This window comes from Echiichthys vipera, assembly GCF_963691815.1.
Source record: "Echiichthys vipera genome assembly, chromosome: 17".
NCBI lineage: Eukaryota > Metazoa > Chordata > Actinopteri > Perciformes > Trachinidae > Echiichthys > Echiichthys vipera.
Window position 1 is genome coordinate 27394373 of NC_139842.1, and position 24882 is coordinate 27419254.

The 24882-nt window shown below is 43.2% G+C and overlaps 1 protein-coding gene across 3 annotated transcripts in view; it reads right to left on the reverse strand.

Annotated features, from left to right (window-relative positions):
* hdac5 (histone deacetylase 5) overlaps positions 1-23817 on the reverse strand; it is a 98117-nt gene extending 74300 nt beyond the window's left edge. For all 3 annotated transcript variants that reach the window (XR_014593587.1, XM_083931426.1, XM_083931425.1), the window contains exons 1-2: positions 22841-23817; positions 4634-4720 (exon numbers count right to left, since the gene is read on the reverse strand). Coding sequence is in view for 2 of the 3 variants with exons in the window: in XM_083931426.1 (XP_083787552.1) it covers positions 4634-4720; positions 22841-22994 (241 nt within the window). In the remaining variant the exon portion in view is untranslated. The remainder of the gene's footprint in view (positions 1-4633; positions 4721-22840) is intronic.
* Positions 23818-24882: the final 1065 nt, after the last annotated feature.

A 24882-nucleotide genomic window follows, 5' to 3' on the forward strand; every position in this document is an offset into this window, starting at 1 on the left:
GTCTTTGCAAAACAGTCTTGGGTTCAATGTTTTTTCCAGAACAAGTGTTTTCAGATTGAGATTGATAAAAGAAATTGACAGAAAAATTGATTCTTCTAAAATGAAAGAGACTAGCATCTCTTACTCTTAACAGGTATTAAACCCTCACTGAAGTTTAATAAAATCCTGTAGATATTGGCGTTGTGCCCTTTTTAAAGAGCAAAAATTAATTCGCCTTATTAATAATTAATAAGCGGATTCATTAATTGAGTAATGCTTATTTGTGGAGTATCTAGTCTCGTCTCTTCTCTTATATCTCTAACTGTAGCCTTCACAGGAAGTTGCAGTGGTGCCAAAAGGCAACTAATATTTTGGAGCTGCAAAGAAAAATTGATCTCCGAGAGAGTCACGTTAGTCAGAGCTAATATGAGAAAATGATCACCAATTCGGCAATATTTGACAGTGGAAAGTCCCAGCAGTATGAGGTGCAGTATGCAAGGCTTCAGTATGATGGAGCACCAATGTTGCTAACTTCTGTTCGACTACTGTTCCAGCTGTTACTGTATCATTTAAAATGCTTTCAGTGTCTTTTATTTGACTCAGTTGGGGTTGCACTTTAACAGTTTTTTTTTTTAATGAATTCTTATTTATTCCTAGATATATTTTTCAGGTTTCCCACTCTTTACTAGAGATCATTTTCCAGGACTTTCCTAATAGAAGAAGCACAGTCTAATTTCACTTCATTAGTTTAACCAAGTTACAGTGATGGTTTGGACGACTTTCACCTCAGCTCACCTCATCTTCACTCTCACTTTTTTCTTCACAAATAATAAAAACTAGTAAAACAGGAACCAAGCCGTTTTGATGCACACCATTTGTGTATCGACGAGGACGCAGGTTCACGCACCGATCTTATACAACGTCATTCAGGCCAGAAAAAAAATCAAGTAGTGTCAACTATAAAAAATGTTTTAATTAACCTTTATTTATACAGGTAAAATCTCAATGAGACCCAGGGTCTCATTTGCAAGAGAGACCTGTTGAGGTAGGCAGCAGCAAAACACAAAGTTACAGACTAACCGAACATACAGGAGACACAACACAGAACACAAACAGTAAAACAGTAAAATAATACAAACTGCAAAGGGCAAAGAACAAGTTAAGTACAAGTTAAGTTATGTACAAGTGCAGACCCCCACAGACTGTCTCAACAGCCTTCCTTCAAGCAGTTTGAAGTCCCTCTGCTGGAGCTTGTTCCAGGTTGCAGGCGCAGCGTAGGAAAATGCTTTCTTGCCAAGTTCAGTACGGACTGAACGGGATGGCAAACGAGATGAAGTCCAGGGACCGGAGGCTGCGATCGGACGGTTTCCGTGCCAGATACATTGACAAATAAGAGGGGAGCAGTCCGATCATGGATTTATAGATAAATAGATACCAGTGAGTGGTTCTGCGCATGGAAAGTGAAGACCAGTTTGTGAGTGACTACAATGTACAGTGATGTGTGAGGGGTTTACAGCCAGTTATGAATCTCAAGGCCCTGTGATATGCGGCATCCAGCAGTTGCAGGGAGTGAGCAGAGGCACTTATATATACACAACATCCCCATAATCCAGGAGTGGCAAGAAAGTGGCCGCAACAATATGTTTTCTGGCTTTAAAAGAGAAACAGGCTCTATTTCTGAAGAAATAGCTTTAACCTCAATTTCTTCAGTAACTGGTCAACATGACATTTAAAAGAAAGGCTATCATCCACTGTGATGCCTAGATATTTGGAAGTGGCCACAGACTCAATGGGGATACCCTGAGCAGACATAATACAGGGTAGAACATCAGGTACCTTCCTTTTATTAGAAAAGAACATAATCTTGGTTTTACCTGCATTTAGAACTAGCCTTAGTTGAAATAATTGCGCCTGAATGGTGTCAAAAGCAGACTGCAAGTCAGTGAACACCTGGCCAAAAGAAGATGCACAAAAATAGACAACGGTGTCTTCAGCATAGATGAAGATGTACAGATGCATTAATATCTTGGCCCACCTCATTTATATAGATGGTAAAGAGAGTTGGTCCTAAGATAGAACCTTGTGGCACACCGTTTACAGTGTTTAGGAACTCAGAGCAAAGACCATCGGACTGCACACACTGTTTACGGTTGGAAAGGTAGTTAGAAAACCAGCCAACTGCATGGTCTGACAATCCAATCAGTCGCTGACTCAAAATCCTGTGATCGACTGTATCACATGTCTTTGAAAGATTCATAAAAAGAGCTGCACAATGTTTCTTGGCATCCATGGCTACCAACATATCATTTGTCACCTTAATGGCAGCAGTTGCAGTACTATGCTGCTTCCTAAAGCCAGATTGAAAAGGAGATAAAATATTGTTCAGGCTCAGGTAATCCTTGGCCTGGTCATTCACCAGCCTTTCAAGCACTTTTGCTAAAATAGAGAGCTTAGAGATGGGTCTGTAATTATCCAGTAAAGTGCGGTCACCCCCTTTCAGGAGAGGGAGCACATAGGAGGTTTTCCACACTTCAGGAATAATGTTGCTCTGGATAGAAAGATTAAAAATGTGAGATACCGGTTGAGCTATAATGTGCGCAGACAAACATAAGAAGTAAGGGGGAAGTTTATCTGGACCTGCTGATTTTTGAGGGTCTAGGTCTTTTAAGGCCATAAGAACCTCTTTAACAGAGAACGGGGATAAAGAGAAATCCTGGCTACCTGTGGCAGGGCTGGCGAGGGACTGAGTAGGTGAGTTAAAATCACGAGAGGAATCAAACAAGCAGCTGGAGGCTATGAAATGTTTGTTGAAACAGTTAAGCATCTCAGATTTGTCTGATATATGGATGGAGTCAACAACAATAGTGGGAGGTATTGGCTGAAAGAGATTTTATGGTATGCCAAAATTTCCTGGGGTCGTTTAAGTTGTCTGTGGTCCGTGATAAATAGTACTCTCGTTTAGCTACCCTAATAGCGCTGGTGCAGCTGTTACGTGCTTGCCGAAAAAGTAGCCAGTCCGCCTCAAGCCCTGACTTCCTTGCATTGGCCCAGAGCTGATTTCTCTTGGTTAAGAGACCCGTAAGTACCAGGGGCTCTCTCGTCCCTTCACCCTGAACCGACGAAGAGGAGCATGTTTGTCCATAAAATAACTAAAACTGCCATAAAAATATTCCCATGCAATATTTAAATATGGATGAATTCCAGATAGCAGAAGAAGCATAAAAACTAAACATTTCCGCTTAATGCTCAGACCAATTGAGCCATTACAGGAATTAACAGTATAGTATGTGGTTCCATAAGGAGAACGCATTGGGGAAACAACAAATATCAAAACCGCCCAAGCAAGCGAAATAATTGGACTGAGCTATATTTAACTGCAATAGCCAATCAACTGGCTCAGGTCCAAGTGAGGAAGTTGCACCACTTGTGATGAACAGCCGCGGGTAAAAAGAGTCTGGAATCCCCACCGCAGGACCGCCAAGATGCCAGGCCATGGCAAGGCAAAGAACAAGGGGCAAAATCACCATGACAGCAGTTAAGTGGCAGGTCAGATGACAAAAAAAAACAAAAAACATTATATATAAAACTTCTTTTGCCGTTTACCTGGAAATCAATTCTTCTTTGGCGCAAGTTTCCTCAATATGACAGCCTGTTCAGAATCCTCTCGTTCATGAACTAACGTTAGCATTTCAGCATTAATATGAGCCTGAACTGAACACAGCACTTTCTGATGGAGCTCTGATAAAATAGCCAAGGAGTTCATTCTCAGGTAAAGGAAAATCAGAAAAGGTTGATTTTCCGGGACTTTTTCTCTCAATTTCCCTGTGTTTTCCGACGGAACCCTGATTTGTATTGTATTTATAGATCATTATATATACAGTATATTTAAATATATATAATAATAATAATAATGATAATAATAATAATTTTTTTTCAGTTAAAACTAGACCCGCGGAAACCAATAAAATCTCTAAAATAAAGTCTGCTGATCTATTTTTAAGGGCGCACTCACACTGTCTATCCGTACCGTGCCTGCTGCTTTAGGGTACTTGTCCCCCCCTCCCTCTCCCCCCGCGGCCCAGGCCTGTTTGTACTCACACTACCTGGGCCTCGGCGCGAATGCTTCTTTCCTGCCTATACGTCATCATGCTGTAACAAGTCACGCGCATTGATCGACGTCATCGCGATGCGTCGCTTTGTTTACAAAAGCGTGCGGGCTTTTGGCCGCATAATGGAAAGCAGCGCAGAAAAATGGTAACGTTTTTGGCTTTGTGTTTTTTTTGGACTCATTGTGATGTGGCATGACCCCGTTTAATCGAAGTTGCAAGGCGACAACTATGTCCGCACATATAATGACATCAGAACCGCCGTAGGCCTCGTGCTCGCACACGTGCGCACGCTCGTGCTCGTACATGTGCAAACGTGCTTTACAAAAGCCGACCTCTCCCAAACAGGCCGTGGCCGGCAAGCGTACCACTCCTAGGTGCGATACGGTTGCACTCACACTGGTCAAACGAACTAGATCTTAGCCCTGAAACGTGCTTACTGATGGACAATGTGAGTGCGCCCTAAGAGGCATTTGATCCACTAAATCAAAGCCCCTTTTGAGACATGCAACCCTCCCTCAAGGACTCTTAAAGGACTCCCAACTCACCACCTTCTCCACCTCCTCCTCTCTGCTCGCTTGCTGTTCTGACTGGGCTCTGCATGCCCGATGGGAGGATGCTCTTCACCTCCACTACTGCAGGACAAACAGAGAGAGAGAAAGTGAAAATGTTGTTAGACTATTTCATTATTCACACACACACACACACACACACACACACACACACACACACACACACACACACACACACACACACACACACACACACACACACACGATAGTGTTGTAAGGAAAGAAAGAAAAGAGGATGACAGGAACAGCCCTGCTGCATTACACAAATGAGTGTAATAATGAGTGTAATAGAAAACGTTCAAACAGTAAACATGACCCTGGCCTCCCCTTCATCACTGACAAATGCACCACATCAAGTTGATCTGGATTTGGGGCCACCACTAGGACTAATCATTACAAATGAATACTGATTTCTGCTTCAGGCACCGGAGTGTCAGCTGACTCACGGGAACTCACTGAGGTAAGAATTCATCATCACCATCATCATAATGATTTAAAACTTGGCAACTTTATTAAAGCTTCAAACCATGAAGTATACAGTGCCTATCATAAGTATTCACCCCCTTGGATGTTTTACCCTTTTTTTGCTTCCATAAATCAATCATGGTCAATAAAATTTGGCTTTTTTCACACAAACATTTATTGGAAAAAACTCTTTAATTTCAAAGTGAAACAGGATTTCTACAAGGTAATGTTAATGAAACAAAATTATATAAAGAAAAATAATTGTTTGCATAATTATTCACCCCCTTTAAGGGCGCACTCACACTGTCCTTCCGCACTGCGCCCCGTGCTTTAGGGTACTTGTCCCCCCTCCCTCTTCCCCCGCGCCCCAGCCCCGTTTGTACTCACACTGCCAGGGCCTCGCGCAAATGCTTCTTGCTGTCCATACGTCATCATGCCGTAACACGTCACACGCATTGATCGCGTGTGTGGCTTTGTTTACAAATCTTTCCACAGACCTCGGAGTTTTTGTGCACCTTGTCGACTGTTTTTGAATATTTTCATCCGACCAAAATCAGCAGTAAACACTCCACCTCCGCATCACACCAACGTGAACCGTTCACCGCCATTGTTGTTGTTGTTAAATGTCCGCGCATGGTCCGTCATTCTATTTTCTATGTCCGAACAGGCGCACATACCGCTACCGCCGTAGGGCTCGTGCACGTGCTCGTACACGTGCGCACACCCGTGCTCGTACATGTGCAAACGGCTCTACAAAAGCCCACCTCTTTCAAGCGGGAAGGCCCGCGGGACAGCCCGCTGACCGCAGTTATGCGCGGAACGGGTGCACTCACACTGCTTAAACGTACTAGGCTTTAGCTGAAAAAACGGTTTTGGGCTGGTACAGAAGGACAGTGTGAGTGCTCCCTAAGTCAGTATTTAGTAGATGCACCTTTGGGTGCAATCACAGCACTGAGTCTGTGTGGATAAGTCTCAATCAGTCGTGTACATCTGCACACTGCAATTTTGCTCCATTCTTCTTTGCAAAACTGCTCAAGCTCTGTCAGCCCTTTTCAAGTCCAGCCACAAATTCTCTATAGGATTGAGGTCTGGGCTTTGACTCGGCCACTCAGAACATTTACCTGGTTCTTTTTAAACCATTCCTGTGTAGCTTTTGCATTATGCTTTGGATCATTGTCTTGCTCGAAAATGAATCTTCTTCCAAGCCGTAGTTCTCTTGCAGACTGAAAAAGATTGTCCCCCAGGATTTCCGTGCATTTTGCAGCATTCATTCTGCCCTCTATCTTTACAAGCCTTCCAGGGCCGGCTGCTGAGATGGATGGTGTTTTTTTGGTGATGTGCAGTGTTTGGTTTTCGCCAAACATAACGTCTTGTCTGATGGCCAAAAAGCTCAACTTTGGTCTCATCAGACCAAAGAATCTTCTTCTACTTGACCATGGAGTCTTCCACATGTTTTTTGTCGAACTCTAGTCGAGATCTAATATGAATTTTCTTCAACAGTGGCTTTCTCATTGCCACTCTCCCATAAAGCTTTGAGCGGTGAAGAACTCGGGCAGCAGTTGCTTTATGCAGTCTCTCCCATCTCAGCAGCTGAAGCTTGTAACTCCTTCAGAGTAGTCGTAGGGGTCTTGGTGGCTTCTCTTACTAGTCTCCTACTTGCACAGTCACTCAGTTTACGAGGGCGGCCTGATCTAAGCAGATTTACACATGTGCTACATTCCTTCCATTTCTTGATGTTTGATTACTGAACTCCGGGGGATGTTCAATGCCTTGGAAATTTTTTTGTATCCATCCCCTGAATTGTACTTTTCTATAACCCTTTCCCTGAGTTGCCTGGAGTGTTCTTCTGTCTTCATGGTGTAATGGTAGCCAGGAATACTGATCAACCAGTCTCTGGACCCTTAAGACACAGGTGTTATATACCTCAATCACTTGAGACACACCCACACCACTCAGGTGATCTTCATTACACTATTTGTGAGACTATTGGAATCAATTGGATGGACCTCTATTAAATTAGACCATTACATTTAAATGGGGGGGGAATAATTATGTAAACAATTAAATTTCTTTATATAATTTTGTTTCATTAACATTACTTTGTAGAAATCTGTTTTGACTTTGACATTTAAGAGTTTTTTCCAATACATTTTTGTGCTAAAAAAGCCAAATTTTATTGATCATGATTGATTTATGAAAGCAATAAAAGTGTAAAACATCCAAGGGGATGAATACTTATGATAGGCACTGTATTGTTTGGAGAAACTCTTTATGTGTGTACTGTGTGGTCCCATGCAAGTCAAGCAGAACATCTGCAAAATAAATTGTGAATTAAAGTTGAGGTATGTAAAACAAAAAAACACCAGCATTTAAATAAGAGTGAGACCTCTTCCTGAGACTCTTCCTCTTCTCTCTCTGAGCCAAAAGAAACTCTCTCTCCTTCTGAAATGACCTGTGATTGGCAGGCTAGATGTTCTAGTCCAGAGGAGGTGCAGACGTCTAATTTTCTCTCACAACACTTGAATTACACTATGAAAAATGATCAGTTTGGAGTTTTGTTTGGACCAAGTTGTGAAAATTTTTTGTGCAAAGTTATGGCCAACAATTATGAATTGAATAGGTAAATTTGGTTCAATACAATCACTTTTTTTAAATTTAGGAAATGATTACATTCATACGTTTTTAGTCAAATTTGACCCTGCGGAGATGGAAAGGATTGCTGTGTGGATCAAATAATGCACTTTAGAATCAGAATCAGAATCAGAATCAGGTTTACTGCCAGGCAATTTTCATTACAAGGAATTTTACTTGATTTGACAGTGCCTACATAAATATAAACATGAACACAAGCAAACTAAACATATAGCATTGAATTATATACATGAAATATAAGTGAGTGTATTTGCATGACCATTTGCAGGTGGTAGTGTGCAAGTTAAAGTGTCCAGTGAAAAAAAAAAAAAAGGGGGGGGGGGGTTAATATAACACCTGTGATTTGGGTACGTTAATACAACATATGAGTTCCAGATGTCGTTAATATAACGAATGACAGTTAAGTGTCTTTAACACAATTCCAAAGCCTGATGGCAGAGGGGAAGTAACTGTTCTTGTGGCGGCAGGTTTTGGTCCTGATGGACCGCAGCCTACGGCCAGAGGGGGGAGGTTCAAACAGATAGTGTCCAGTGGGAGGGATCAGCAGCTATCTTCCTCAGGGTCCTAGAAGAGTAGAGTTCTGGGAGAGAAGGGAGGTTGCAGCCAATCACCTTTTCTGAAGAACGTGTGATAAGCTGCAGTCTGCACCTGTCCTTGGCAGAGGCAGCAGCGTACCAGACGGTGATGGAGGAGGTGAGGATGGACTCAATGATGGCAGTGTAGAAGTGGACCAGCATTGTCCGCGGTAGATTGAACTTCTTCAGCTGCCTCAGGAAGTACACCCTCTGCTGAGCCTTCTTGATGAGGGAGCTGATGTTTGGCTCCCACCTGAGGTCCTGGGAGATGATGGTGCCCAGGAAGCGGAAGGACTCCACAGTGTCCACTGGAGAGTCACACAGGATGATGGGGGAGGGTGGGGCTGTGCTCTTTCTGAAGTCTATAGTCATCTCCACTGTTTTCGAAGCATTGAGCTCCAGGTTGTTCTCCCTGCCCCAAGTCACCAGATGGTCGATCTCCCATCTGTAGGCAGACTCATCCCCACCAGAGATGAGTCCAATGAGGGTGTCATCCACGAACTTAAGGAGCTTGACGGACTGGTGACTGGAGGTGCAGTTGTTACTGTACAGGGACAAGAGCAGGGGAGAAAGAACACAGCCCTGCGGAGAGCCGGTGCTGATCGTCCTGGAGTCCGAGGTGAGGCTTCCCAGCCTCATGTGCTGCTTCCTGTCTGTCAGGAAGTCAGCGATCCACCTGCAGGGGGAGTCGGGCACGATGAGTCGTGAAAGCTTGTCCTGCAGACGAGCCGTGATGATTGTGTTGAATGCAGAGCTGAAGTCCACAAACAGGATCCTGACGTAGGATCCTACAGTGTCCAGATGCTGGAGGATGAAGTGTGTAGCCAGGTTAACAGCATCGTCTACAGACCTGTTGGCTCTGTAGGCAAACTGCAGGGGGTCCAGGAGTGAGTCTGTGATGGATTTGAGGTGGGAGAAAAACCAAAGGATTTCATGACCACAGAGGTCAGGGCGACAGGTCTGTAGTCGTTTAGTCCAGTGGGTCCTGGTTTTTTGGCGACTGGGATGATGGTGGAGGCCTTGAAACAAGCTGGCACACGGCATGTCTTCAGTGAGGTGTTGAAGATGTCAGTGAACAGAGGAGACAGCTGGTCTGCACAGTGCTTCAGGATGGAGACACGGAATCTGGCCCAGCAGCTTTGCGGGGGTTCTGTCTCTTGAAGAGCCTGTTTACATCTCTTTCAAGGACAGACAGAGGTGTTGGTGGAGGGTAGGTGGGGAGGGGAAGCTGTAGTGGTAAGAGGTGTACAGTCTCTATTGTGGTGGTGGGGGGAGAATGGCTGGTGGGCTGGAGCTGGTGGGTAGTGTGGTGTGGTGGGGGGGGGGGTGTGAGTACTGTCCAGGTGATCTTCAAAGCGGCAGTAGAAGTCGTTGAGGTTGTTGGCAAGGCGTTGATCGTTGGGGGGGGGGGGCTCTTGGCTTGTAGTTGGTGATCTGCCTGAGCCCCCTCCAGACAGAGGCAGAGTCGTTAGAGGGGAACTGATGTTGGAGCTTCTTGGAGTACAGCTGTTTAGCGTCCCTCACCGCCCTGCTAAACCTGTACATAGCCTCTATGTACTCTGCTCTGTTACCACTTTTGAAAGCCCTTTCCTTGTCATACCTCAACGCGCGCTGTGCTTCCTGCACGTCTGCCTCCAGTGGAATGTAAACACCGACTGAATGAAGGAAGCGAACTCACGTGGGGAGTAGAATGGTTTGCAGATAATAATAAAAGTTTCCAGGAGGGGAGAACAGTGCCGTTGTATCACCGTTACGTCGTTGAACCAGCCGCTGTTGGTTTAGAAACAAATACCTCCACCCTTTGTTTTGCCAGAGAGCCGCGTGTCACAGTCCGCTCGGTGAAGCTGGAATCCATCCAGCTGTAGCGCAGAGTCCGGGATGTTCTCGCACAGCCATGACTCAGTGAAGCACAAAACAGAGGATGAATTGAAGTCCTTGTCTCTCCTCAACAGAAGCTGAAGTTCGTCCATTTTATTGCCCAGTGAGCGCACGTTGGAGAAAAATATTCCAGGTAGCGGCGTGCGTCTTCCCCTCTGGCGAAAGTGCGACTGAAAGTGGACACTAGGGCCGTCACATTTTACCAAAACCAACTGATCCAAAGTAAAATAGAATTATTTTGAAGTACTTCACTTCACTACTTGATGTCATCAAGATCCTCTATTATAACCCTCCTCATAAAGTTCAGCACTGTGGCAGAGAGGAGCCAATACAGACGCTCATAGAGCAATTTGCCTGAATATTAATGAATGAACACTGGCCAATCGTGATGTTTCACTGTGAACATGGGTCATGTGCCATCTTAGTAGCCATCACACAAACCTGCTGGTGCTGCAGTGACCCTGAACTGCCTGAAGCCTGTGGTGAGTACGCTCTACTAGCCTCAGCTAACCCCTGATAGGATCAGGGCTGGGATGTCAGAATATTACCTGTCTGCTGGCCAGGAGGGAAATTCAATTAGGAGTTAGCTGCTGCATAGTCTGACCTGTGACCTTTCTATACAAGGGTGTTCTGATTGGTCATGTCCGGTTCTTTGGCACGCCCTTTCTGCCTTTGTGTCCCATGTGGGTTCTAAGCTAATCAAACATCGACATCCACAATTAGGCTAAGCTTATTAGCCCTGTTGGGCAGGATTGTGAATACGTAGAGGAAAGATTTCATCATTTGAAATCTTCACTGTCTTTAGTCACAAGCTGACCAGACAAACATAAAGTGCACGTACAGTGAGTGATAAAACCACTGTTACAGTTTGGTGCAGGCTCAGATATTGTTGTGGCTAAATCTTGTAGAATGAACGGACTACTTTTCACACGCACGCATTCCACTCCCAGGTTAGTTGGTTTGTAACCGTTCAACTGTGGCCGTTCAAGGAATAGTTGTTAAAAAACCCAAACTGAGAGCTAGGGATAAATAAGGCCCTGTGTGAGTGAGTGAGTGAGTGAGTGAGTGAGTGAGTGAGTGAGTGTGTGTGTGTGTGTGTGTGTGTGTGTGTGTGTGTGTGTGTGTGTGTGTGTGTGTGTGTGTGTGTGTGTGTGTGTGTGTGTGTAGCCACTCACATCTAAATTACCTAAACAAATATTCTGGCATTTCTCTGTGACGCACGTGTCTCCCCTTTCACTACCACACACACACTGTCCCTGTGTGTGTGTCTATGTTAGAGACTGGTCTGTGAGTGTGTCTACAGTCTGTTTGGCAAAAGAGCAGCATTCCACAGCAGCCGGCGTCTGACGTCAAACTAAAGACATTTTTAGTTCTCTCAACCGCGCTCACTCACTCACTCACTCACTCACTCACTCACTCACTCACTCACTCACTCACTCACTCACTCACTCACTCACTCACTCACTCACTCACTCACTCACTCACTCACTCACTCACTCACTCACTCACTCACTCACTCACTCACATTCTAGGATCTGAGGAGATTCAGGGCTCATCCCAGACCTGTCAGGGGGTCCAGGGCTCATCTCCTGGCACTTGTTTTTGAACGAGCTGTATTTTCATGCTCCTTTATGTCCTCTGGCACCTTATTGACATTTAAAGTACAAAAAATCCCAATGTGTTTATTTTCAGTTTGAATAAGAAAATGGTCAGCAGGTGGGCGAACGGTAAGAGAAAGTTATTACGAATGATCGTGAGCTGAACATGAATGTGTGTAGTAAATGTCATAGCAATCCATCCAACAGTTGTCAAGACAGTTCATCAAAACCACCAATGTCTACTTCATGTTGGCACCAGACGATAAGTCCCCAGTCATCAGGATTCTGGGGACCATGAATGACTGCACAAAGTTTCATGGCCAACAGCAAATCAATTTACTATTAGTATATTTTAGTCCTGTCAATCTTTCTCTATAATCCTATTCCAATATAATTTCCTATTATTTTTAATATTCCAATTTTATTAGAATTTAGCATATTATGAATGAATGAATGAATGAATTCATTAATTAATAGGTTTTTTTTTTAATTAATAGGAATTTGTATCTTTGCATATTTTAGAGATATTATTAGTTATTTTCAGTTTGTTGATGGATATCCAAAAACTTTTCACACACTGCTCAACAGTCAGGTGAGGCGATGTTAGATCCTTCACAGTAGCTAACCCCATTACAATTGGTAGCTACCTACTTATCTACTTAGCATCTGCCAATCTCAGGTGGTAAGTAAGGCGGTGAGAGGGGTGAGATTCGCTAACGTAAGCTAGCACATACACAGATCAGTCATTTTAGCATTCAATTAGTTTAAATATCTTTGATTTCTATTTAACTCCCAGAGATTATTTTCAACTCATGTCTTCATCTCTACTTCATTCTATAAATAAAACAAGACTAACTCAAATTAAATATATCAGTATTTCAGTTTTAATTTAATTCAGCAGCAAACAAGAACTTTGTCCGAATAAAATACAGTCCAACCTCTAACCAAATTATGATTTTGTATCAGAAAATATCTAATCAAGGAATACACAATAGATCTACTAAACTTTAGTGCTTGACAGGTTTCAAAAGAGACACATATCATTGGATACACCAGATGTGAAATAAGATCATCCCCAGCCCTAATGTTGTCAATATTCAACTAGACATGAAGCAATTAGTCAATTCATCCATTAGGTGATTTACAGAAAATAATTGGCAAATATTTTAATGATTCATTAAAAGTCATTTTTCAAGCAAATATGTCAAAAATTCACTGGTTCTCTCCAAGCCCCAACCAGGGGCAGGTTTCATAACAGAGCAGTTTCTCATTGACCCCCATCTTAAACAGGCCGTTTTCACAGCATCATTAAACCTGTTTAAGGCCTGGCACAAAAATCATTCTAGTCTGTATGTTTAGGTCATATCTCCATGACAACACTAAGGGTGTGATTTTTTTTGGACCAGGCTAGTTTTATTTTATTGGAGGTATGATAATTAGGGGCGTGGTCTCTTCAGTGACGGCTAACTTCTGGCCTTCCCCTCTCCGCAGAGGTATAGGTCAGCCAGATGGACGTATCTCCCTCCCCCAACATCACATACATGCCCTTTTTTGTAAGAAGAAATGAGGCAGAGTCAAAGTCTGACAAGATGGTGACTTCCGTAGGCGGGGACGATTGGATCAAGTTGAGAGAACGGACCTTAACAGAGAGGCTACGTCCATTTTTATACAGTCTATGGTTCTGTCAAATGTAAATATTTACTGCTTTTCTTTGTCTATGATAAGAAACTGAATCTGTGCTTAACGGACCAAATAAGTGGTTCTAATCTGTCAAATCAGGATCCTGAGAAATTGAGAAATTGTCTTTAAATTAATACATTTAATACATCAAACGCTCAATCAATTAATTGGCAAAAATTAGAACTAGATTAACTGATAATGAACATCATTATTTGCAAAGTACCTATCACAATATCCTGGAACTCACAGCGATTCAACTGTTTGTCTTCCCTGACCAACGTCCAATATCACAAAATATTCACTCCATTATTGTCAAAAACCAAGAAAAACAGACAATTCTAAACATTTGAGAAACTGAAATGACCATGTTTGGGGCATTTGTGCTTGAAAATCAATTAGCAGATCATAAAAAACACATCAATTCATTTTTCAACGAAAGAATGGATGAATGGATTGACTACAGTCCTCGCTTTAGCTCCGTTTTACAGCTGCAGTTCCCTGAGATTCTTCCACTGGCCACTTTATTTCTGGACTGGACCACTGGAATGCACCAATTCTGTACTACATTCAAACACATGGGAATTTCCTATGTCTGCCTTTGACAGGAATGCCACTTGCCTTTTTTAAAGCAACTATGATCCAGTCTATTGTGTAGGCTGTTTTACACTCTCACTGTCTAAAGGCATCTATGCAGGAAGTGTTTATGTGTCCAGTTAGTTTGTAAATAACCAAAAAAAACTTCTTAGCATAGTATAGGATAGTTCAATTATTTTTAGAGAAGTGTAGTGCAGAAATATTGGAGCAGTAGTGTAAGCAACAAAGATGGAGACTTAAGAAAAACAAAATGGGGCTAATGCCTGTTGTTTTTGCAGAGGGTAGTTTTTAAGTCTGTCTCCTAAAACATGATTTTAAATCAAGTCTTGACTTTGCTCCTTTATCGCTTTCCTCTGATTACATTTACCATCTATAGCCATGGAAGACAGAGGTGTGTAGTTGGATGTCCAGCTTGGATGACTTTTCACTCATCAGTCTCCGTATTTCTCTATTTCTGTCACTCAGATCTCACATAGCTGCTGCTGCTGCTGCTGGGAGGTATTTCTGGAAACCAATATTCGTCTTTTCTTTTCTCTCTATCTCTCCCTGTCTTGTTCGTTCTATGCTCCTAAAAGAAAATAGGCACTATGACATCAGCCCTGCAAAACAGTCTAAAAAAAGGCAGGAGAGACAGAGAGTGAGAACGAAAAGACACAGCAAGAGAGGGAGGTAAAAATAGTATACTGGCTGTGTGTACTTTAGACAAATTAGAGGCTAAGAGAGAGGGAGACAGAGGGCGCACTCACAATTCACACTTGTACCGGGCTTTGGCACAATTCACGACTAGTTCATTTGACCTGTTTGAGTGCAACTGTACCGTGCCTAGGCAAGGCATGCTTTCTGGCCTCGGTCCGGTTGAGAGAGGTGGGCGTGCCGAAGCACCCACCTCACTAAGGGCGCACTCACACTGTCCTTCTGTACTGGGCCAAAACCGTTTTTTCAGCTAAAGCCTAGTACGTGTAAGCAGTGTGAGTGCACCCGTTCCGCGCATAACTGCGGTCAGCGGGCTGTCCACGGTGGGCTTTTGTAGAGCCGTTTGCACATGTGCGAGCACGAGCATGCGCACGTGTACGAGCACGAGCCCTACGGCGGTAGCGGTATGTGCGCCTGTTCGGACATAGAAAATAGAACAACGGACCATGCGCGGACATTTAACAACAACAACATCAACAATGGCGGTGAAAGGTTCACGTTGGTGTGATGCAGAGGTGGAGTGTTTACTGCAGATTTGGTCGGATGAAAATATTCAAAAACAGTTGACAAGACGCACAAAAACTCCAAGGTCTATGGAAAGATTTGTATACAAATGCGTGTAACGTGTTACAGCGTGATGACGTATGGACAGCAGGAAGCATTTGCGCGAGGCCCAGGCAGTGTGAGTACAAACGGGGCTGGGGCGCGGGGGGAGAGGGAGGGGGGGCAAGTACCCTAAAGCCCAGGGCGCGGTGCGGAAGGACAGTGTGAGTGCGCCCTAAAGCGCAGCGAGGATCAACCTGGCCAAGTGTGTGTGCGCCCAGAGAGAGGAGTCAAATGTATTGCGTTGCTATAGAGACTGAGGTTGGGTCAGAAGTATTATGGGCTAGCAGATTGTAGGTCACTCACAGTGTATGATGTCTGTTGTGTTACACCAGGCTTAATGTCTTTGAAAACATCTGTTTCAATCAATTACACAGTAATCGTACCGAACACACAGATGCATTGCTAGAAACATCATACCAGTAAAACCATAGTTTGGTATAGCGCACCTTTCATCATAGTGAAAAACGCTAGAAAGACAAAACACAATACACCGCTTGTCAAGGTAGTAGACTTTTCACACTCAGCCCAAGCCAATCAAATGAGGAGGCGAGCTTTATTACTTGACCACGTCCATCCTGCTTTGATGCCAGTACAGTAGCTACTTAATTAGCTGTTGAACCGTGAGAGACCTACGCTAGCTAGTATGTGAGAGGGAAGCATGCTGTGATCATGGGTGTGTTATTAGACCTGGATGGCTCCCTATTCATTCTAATAAGAATTGCTTACCTGGCGCACGTGCCAAGTTTCTGGGCTTCCTGGTCTACTTCGGTGAAATGCGGCCCACTGGATATGAGCAGCAGTTTCTTCCACTAGCTCCGCCCACAAGTCAACTTTACATTGGGATGACATCACAGGTTTTAAAATTTTCTACGCATTTCTGGGCTTGAGGAAAGTTTTACAAATATAAAGAGTCCATAGGTGGAAAATTCACAATATAAAGAGGAGAAAATGCTTTCTGGGTGGGAGGGGAGGGGGATGAGAGAGAGAGAGAGAGAGAGAGAGAGAGAGAGAGAGAGAGAGAGAGAGAGAGAGCACATGTAAGGGGGGCTTGGGGGAGCACTGTTTTCCCAAACATGCTTTGCCAAAGAGTTTTTGAAGCCTGCACTGACTCGTCTGTGTGATCACAGCCTAGGTCTGCATATTTTAAAGCTGCACAAATCAATATTTTTATAGTAACATATGTAATGTCAGTAAAGTATTGAACCCACAAAAAACTATCACCAACTAGGCCACTCATTGCATTGTTTTGTTTTACAGTCTGCATGCAATGTTTGCCAAACCAATTATAAGCTTAAACATGCAGCAGAGGATAAAGGGTTTAGAGATAGGAATTATAACAGATATACATAATCACTGGCTATGTAGTTCAACAATTTTTAAGACATTGAACAAGCGCACATCAGAATCAGATTAAATACATAAGCACTTTTGAAGAATATATGTGATCAATAGTACCGTATTTTCGCGACTATAAGGCGCATATAAACGTCTTTTTTTTTTCTCAAAATGTGCGGCGCGCCCAATAGTGCGGTGCGCCCTTTGTGTGTTACTGCGGACGTTGTTGAGACCACCGAGAGAACGTTCAAGGGGGATAGTGGGCGTGGCTTGTGTATAAAAGAACAGGTATGTGCTTAATGCAAAACATTGTTGTCTTAACAACCCTGAGAATGGCAAAGAGACACGCATATGAAGCACAGTTTAAACTGAAGGCTATCAGCTACGCAGAGGAACATGGAAATCGAGCAGCCGCGAGAGAACTCAAGATTAATGAATCGATGGTTCGCAAGTGGAGGAAGATGGAAAACGAACTCCGACAGGTGAAGAAGACGCTGCTGAGTTTCCGCGGACATAAGGCCAGGTGGCCCGAGTTGGAGGAAAGACTGGAGCGGTGGATCATTGAGCAAAGAACGAGTGGGGCGAGCGTTTCGACGGTCACTATTCGACTAAAAGCAGTAACGCTAGCGGAAGAGCGGAGGTCCGTCGTGGTGCTTTCGTTTTATGAAACGGTGCCATTTTTCCATCCGGACCAGGACTACAGTAGCGCAGCAGCGTCCGGCGGATTATAATGAAAAGCTGGCGAGCTTCCACTCCTTCTGCGGCAAACACATCGCCGACAAAAGCATCCAGCCAAGCCACATCACCAACATGGACGAGGTGCCGCTCACTTTCGACATCCCGGTGAGTCACACGGTGGAGAAGAAGGGGACAAGAACGGTAGCGATACGCACAACGGGGTATGAAAAAGCTTCCTTTACTGTTGTGCTTGGCTGCCACGCAAATGGACAGAAACTGCCGCCTATGGTGATTTTTAAGAGGAAGACTTTGCCTAAAGAGACTTTTCCAGCTGGAGTCATTATTAAGGCAAATGAAAAGGGCTGGATGGATGAGGAGATGATGAAAGCGTGGCTGAGGGAGGTGTATGTAAGGAGACCAGGTGGCTTTTTCCGCGCATCACCATCGCTGTTAATCTGTGACTCCATGCGTGCCCATCTCACAGCTGATGTGAAAAACACGGTGAAACAAATGAACGCTGTGCTTACTGTTATTCCGGGAGGTCTGACAAAAGAACTTCAACCGCTCGACATCGGCGTGAACCGGCCGTTTAAAGTAAGGCTGCGAGCGGCGTGGGAGCGATGGATGACCGACGGAGACCACAGTTTCACCAAAAGTGGAAGGCAGCGCCGGGCAAGTTACGCCACAGTTTGCGAATGGATTGTAGATGCTTGGGCTAACGTGTCTGCTGGCACTGTTGTTCGAGCTTTCGCAAAAGCCGGCATCATTTCCGAGGAGCCGCACGGCACGGAAAGTGACTCTGACAGCGAAGAAGGGGAAACTGGCATGTCTGATTTAGCGCAGCTGTTTAATTCAGAAACAGAGGATGATGACTTTGATGGCTTTGATTAAATACTTTGTAATAAATACATGTAATAAATACATGAAATACATACTCAGTTTTGCTCCCGCTCTATTTTTAAATACGCAGTAGAGGTATTTAAACGTAGTAGAGAATATGTACCGGTATATAAAACCCGCGCCCTATAATCCGGTGCGCCGTATGTGTGTGTTAAATACAGAAATGGCACACATAACTGAGACTGCGCCTTTTAGTACGGTGCGCCGTATGGTCGTGAAAATACGGTAATAAAGAGTAAAAAAAAAGGCTTATCTGAGAGAACAAAGGCTACAGCAGAGGCCACTTGCTCCTACTACATCAATAATCAAGTGTCCAGTGTTTTCCCTGCTGGGAAGGGCTCTTTGGACCTCAGTATATACTGTACTTTTGTGCTCAGTTACTCATCTGGAAATTAAAACATGTGATTTAATAAACAACCAGTTAGGAATGACCCTTATCACCCATTTTGACAGCCAATATAAATTGAATCATAGTCTTTTAGATGATAATGCAAATAAGAAGTAATTTAACAGTCATTCGTTCAAAATATTTGAAATGCAATGAATGTCTGGTTATCATATTAAGACACAATATAGGCAAAACTGCCTATAATTGAATGCATTGTTTATTTTTTTAAATTCAAACATATGATGGATCAAATAAAGTCCCTTTATGTTTAAGTCAGATCACTGTATGTCATTTTACAGAGCAAACTAATGAAAAACAGAATGCACTTGGACTTGTGTTATTGTTAATAAAATAACTTCTGTTTCTTTAATGAAGGTAATGTAGCCTCACTTACAGGTAATAACTGTCTCGGAGTTAATCAGTATATTGTCTGAGATGAAACCTTTCGTGTGTCAGTCACGTGTTCCAATCAAGTGGTTGCATTTGCCCTTACGTTACTGTGTGATGAAATTGCAGGTCTGTTTTCCCTTTAGCGAATGATGATATCTGTGATCAGCAGACAGAGCCAGTGTCCTAACAGCACGCAACACAAGCAAGCGTCAGCGATGAAAATTACTTTGGATATATCTCACTAAACATTGGATGTTGGATAGACCTGCAGATCACGTCTATATTGGGTCTGTCTGTCCATGACCAGTTCTGGACATCTATTCAATGATTCAAAACTTTTTTTGTTATTTAACATTTTCCGGTCTTTCTCTAACTGTATTATTTTGAATAGTTAAGTTATTTATTCATGCATATATGTATTTTTGCATTTATCAGGGTTTTTTTAATTTGAAAATGCAATTTGTGTTAAATAATTTCATGGTAGTCGATCCACCTTATTATGGCAGAACTCTCCGACAGTCAAATTCTACCGAGAAAGAAAATGCAGGCCAGGAGCAACAAGCTAATGTTAGCGCCTCTGCCAGAACAGTGCCATGTTGTTATTATTATTATTATAGTAGTAGTCTAAAATTAGTCTACATATAATGTTGAAAAGAGGTCCACAAAAGACCACATCCGGACTATAAATAGCCCTTATATGGAGGTCCCAAGGACGTCAAGATTGGGCGTTTGGTAAACGTTGTAAAAGGATGTTACCCGGCGTTACAAAACAACCCCTTCAGTGGACCCAAATTGGACATCCAAAAATGACAAAGAAAAGATGTCACTCCAACGTCACATTGTGCAGTAGGATTGTTTTTGATTTTACTAGCTGGCCGCGAATGAAGCAGCTGAACTCTTATCGGACGGACCGTTTATATTTATTCCTGTTGTACGCACTGAAAGCAACGTGATGAACGAAGAACAGCTGATTCATCAAGTTGAAATGATGAATTATCTAAACAATACCTCTTCATTTGACTACAAAACCTGAATACATGTGTTGTTGTAGCTCAACAGGGCAGATAAGTAAGGAGGAAATTAGTGTCATTGGCCCTCATTTATCAAACGAACGTATGGCAGAAAAACGTACGTACGACCATTTCCTGGCAAACTTCGGCATTTATCAATTTTGACGTGATAGGGAGCTACGATCAAATCTCACGTCTGGTCTGAGGTCGTGTACGTAAATTTGAGCCTGTGTATTTGCGGTGCAGCACAGCAAACTCTGGCTGAAAATAATTAAAACCTCAGCTGTCATTAAGCATAAGCAGTCACATATTAAGAAGAGATAAAAACGGATTCTTAAAACGAATAAAATAAATAATAATTGTGGTTGGAGCGATTGATTGTACTCATGTGCATATGAAGGCACCATCCATGAATGATTACGCATTCATCAATCGCCAAAACTACCACTCGATAAACGTGCAGGTGATTTGTGATGCTAAAGCTATCGCTTTTTAACGTGGTGGCCAGGTGGCCAGGGGGGACACACGATTCTTTCATATATTAAAACAACTCTGCTCCAGCCCCCCGCGACCGGGGACAAGGTTGAAGATGACTGAATTAAAAGGAAAGCGCACTGCAGAGCCAAAGTCATCTCCTCGGTTAGTGGCTTCCCTCGATAAATTGCATTAAATCAAACAAGGTATCAGTTGATTAACATCTTGGTATGGTTCTTCTAGACAACAAAGGTTATCTTCTAACGGAATACCTAATAACCCCACTGGCAAACCCCGCTACAGAGCAGGAGCGCAGGTTCAGCAGTCGCACACACGCACACGGGTCACAGTGGTGCGCTGCTTCGGGTTGACTGCCTCCGTTATTCTTTTCCATACAGCGTTTTTATGGGCCCCTTTTATTCCACTCTTAAGACCGCCAAAAAACACATCTTTATTTTGCTCCATCTCGGATGTCAGGATGCCGATCTGTGTGTCGGAAAAGTGTCTTTTCTTCCCAGCGTTTCTCTTCTGCATGTTTGACCTCAGTGGACGAGGCCTCCGAACCAGGAATATTTAAGGGCGTAACATGTTAATGACGATCGAATTCAGCCGCCGCATTTATCAAGTCCCCCTCATTCGTACACTGAGATTGGTCCGATACAAATGTTTCAGAAATCACACGTGGGTTCTGTCATACAACCAATTCTGCGCTCAGATCTGCACCCGTTTTCACGCAAGATTGATAAATGAGGCCCATTGTCTGTACCTGACTGTGTCCGGCGAGCTTAGGTGAGTCGGTGGTCCTATGAAGTGACGCGCTGTGTCCGCTGGTGCATGACACATATACCAGTTTTTCAGGCGCATATTTTACAGCTTGTTCTACACATTCTATCAATAATTTTGGACAGAGAAAGTCATTGAGACACTAGGACACGGACAGAGACCTATCTCCAATATAGAGATTTTTCAAATAAAATAATTATTTCTTATTAGAATAATTCTGCAGCAGCGATCAAATTCCTGGAGTGGTGCACCGACGCTGCTGGATGCATGTAGGGGAAACGCTGCTGTAAGCCTGTAAAGGCCAAACACACACATACACTGTCCTCTGTTAGTCAGTGCATCAGCTCAAAAGAAGATTAGTTTGAATGTATGTCCTGCTCGTAAATAAAACCTCCTGGCATCAAGAGGTGGCATCAAGCCACACTCCTAACCTAGCGCTTACCTCTCACTTTGGTAGCCGCATTGTGCAGCAGAGTTGACTGTAATTAAACTTCCACAGGTTAAACAAACTGTGGTTTTTCAGCAGCCACATGTCGGATTTACTCACACTCAAGATGTGTTTTTAGCATTAGATAAATCATTTGCATCTATTAAAAATGTATTACAGTAAAGACAAAGGTAGTTTCCTGGGAGTTGGCTGAACACTCACCACACTGAGTTCAAAAAATGTTCTTCAAGGCCTCAAACATTCCCAAACAAAGGTTATCCATACTCCATAAACTGACAAGGAGTTGTGCACAGCAGTAGATGGAACAAGTGAGTGTGATTTATGAAACGGTGCCTGTGACATTCTTTCCCTTTTTCACATTGTGCTTCATGGATCTGCTCTGTTTCAAAACTAATTTCTTTATATGCCTTTGTTATTGCATCGACACCTTTGAGGCCCGAGGCACAATTTGACATTATTTACTTTTTTTCTGTTTTTATGTGCACAGGTTTTCAATATAGGGGCGAATGTCTATATATAAATCGATGGATGAGTGGTTCAATGTTCCAGGAATATAAAAAAAACATGTTAATGGGACATCCCGAGTCTGAGTAATGTCAATCTGTGAGTGAAACATTTTAAAAGCTCATATTAATGGATTTTGTTGTTGGAGTCAAATTTCTGTTTTGGTAAATCTTTGTAAATAGAAACCTTTAGATGTATGCAGATCAGCTATTAGTAATATGTTTCCTTGTGTTGGACAAACAATCTGTGGACAGTGAAAACGAGATGTTTTATCTTGGTCAGAGTGCTCTCAACCACACGAAAATGTTCTGTTATCTCTGAAAAGAGCAAAAATAAGAAAACATTGGTGAATCCCAGAAACAAAATAAGAACAAATCATGAACATGGACACAAAGAAAATGTCTTAATATATATCGCTTGAGGTCGATTATAAATGATACATTGTACATTTGGATTGAAACCTTTAGTCTGATGCCCCCATCAGCTCACAGCATCCCCCCTCCCCACCTCTCCGTTTCCAGAGATGACTCACCGGCGGTGGGCATGGCAGTGCTGGAGCCCCTGTTGCCACTCAGGAGCTCCAGGGGCTGGGGACTGTCTGTGCTGGCAGAGGAAAAACAGGACTCAGTCTCATAGATGGTCTGCAACATGGCGCACAATCCTGACACAGTGGGATGCAACAGCATGCCAAGACAAGAGGCAGCCCTCTGTTTTGTCACAAAAAACCCAGTCAGTTCTTCTTCTGAGATATTGGCATGGCTTAGTTTAGGGTTCAAGTTGCCAAAGAAGGGGCCACACAAACACTGAAAGATGCTTTCAAAAATATTCAATCACGGATTACTCAATCTGGGATGAAATTATTACTTAAATATAGAAAACTTCAAAATGCTTTCTGTGCTTTTATTGTAAAATGAGTTTAATTTAAACTGGTTAAAAAATCACAATGAATTCCATCAAAAATTCCAAAGAGAATGCAAAAACTCCTGTGTGCTTTTATTTTGATAGGTAATCCTGTTTTGGCTGCAGTCTGTTTGATTTTTACAGGTGGCCTCTGCCTTTCATTACTCCTGGAGCGTCCGTTGGTTGGCTGTTCAGTTTGTGCTGTGACGTCCACTCACATTGGACTAAATCCTCTTGTCTTAGCTTGAGAAATTAATCAAAAACAATAAGTGAAGATGTACAGCTTTGAGAGTCAAATATGGAAATACAGCTTTTGCAATGACCTTAAATGTGACTTTCCAGCCCTGGTCCATGCAGAGAACTCTGCTGGCTGCTGAAACAATGACAGTGGCTGGTAAGAAAAAAACTTTGTTTCCTCTGGTGCACTGAATCCTCTCTGAGTCCTCACCAACCAAAGTAAACAAGTAGCACCAAGATCAGGAGGTAATCAATGAAATCCTGTGGCTGTGTATAGCCTGTAAAACTGCATCTCCATAAGCTGAGAAGTGAAGCGAGGGATTGGTTGCTGCAGTCACTTCCCGTAGCTAACAACAAAAATACAGAGAAGAGGAGAAGCAGAATTCCCTTGCTTGGTTGCATCAAAGGATCCTCATGCTGTTCTACTCCTGGCTGACGAGAGGGAGAGGAGAGGAGGAAGAGGAGGAGGAGGAGGAGGAGGAAGCGGAGAGGCGAGGACGTAAATAGCTTTGGGAGAGCGCTCCCCGAGGTTCCATGTTTCCAAAATTAGAATGAAGCGCTGAGAGAATGACAGAGAAAGGGAAATGGAAGGAAGGAGGGAGAAGGACAAAGTGGTATAATAAAAAAATGAGGAAATGTGAAAAGAGGAAGGTCTGGAGTGGAGAAGATGAGCAGCGAGTTAGAATCCTCCTAGAAACATGAACAGCCAGAAATCACACGTTGTCCTCTTATCCCTTGCTTGAAAACACACAAAAAGCGTCCGGCTGCTGCAGAGTGGAGCTCTGTACAGCAACCAAGAACAGCTGCTGGTCAATCAACTAATATTCACTGTCAGAGTCACTGCCATATGTGTGTGTGTGTGTGTGTGTGTATGCGGGAATGTGTCTGTGACGCTCTTTGAGCTGCTGAATGAACAAGAGAGAGAGAGGGAGAGAGAGAGAGAGAGAGAGAGAGAGAGAGAGAGAGAGAGAGAGAGAGAGAGAGAGAGAGAGAGAGAGAGAGAGAGAGAGAGAGAGAGAGAGAGAGAGAGAGAGAGAGAGAGGGAGGGAGGGAGGGAGGGAGAGAGAGAGAGCGAGAGAGAGAGAGAGAGAAATAAGGAGGGGAGATGGAAAGCAAGATACAGGCTGAAAGTAGATCACTGGGTGGAAAGGAAAGTAGATGGATGAAGAAAAAGTCAACATCTTTTTTCATTTTAGTAAATAATTTTAGTATTTTAGTAACACATGGAGAAACAGGGAAATGACCATGGACACTCCTTCAACACCCATCCCTCCTTTTACCTTAATTCATTCTTTTTTGCTACATGATTCTGATGTTAGATTAAAAGAGAAGAGAAGAGAAGAGAAGGATTTACTAACACAGGAGATGGGGGGTTGATGAAGGGACTACAGCTGAAAATAGCCTGCCAGGGAAGAGGAGGAGCTTGAGATAAAAATA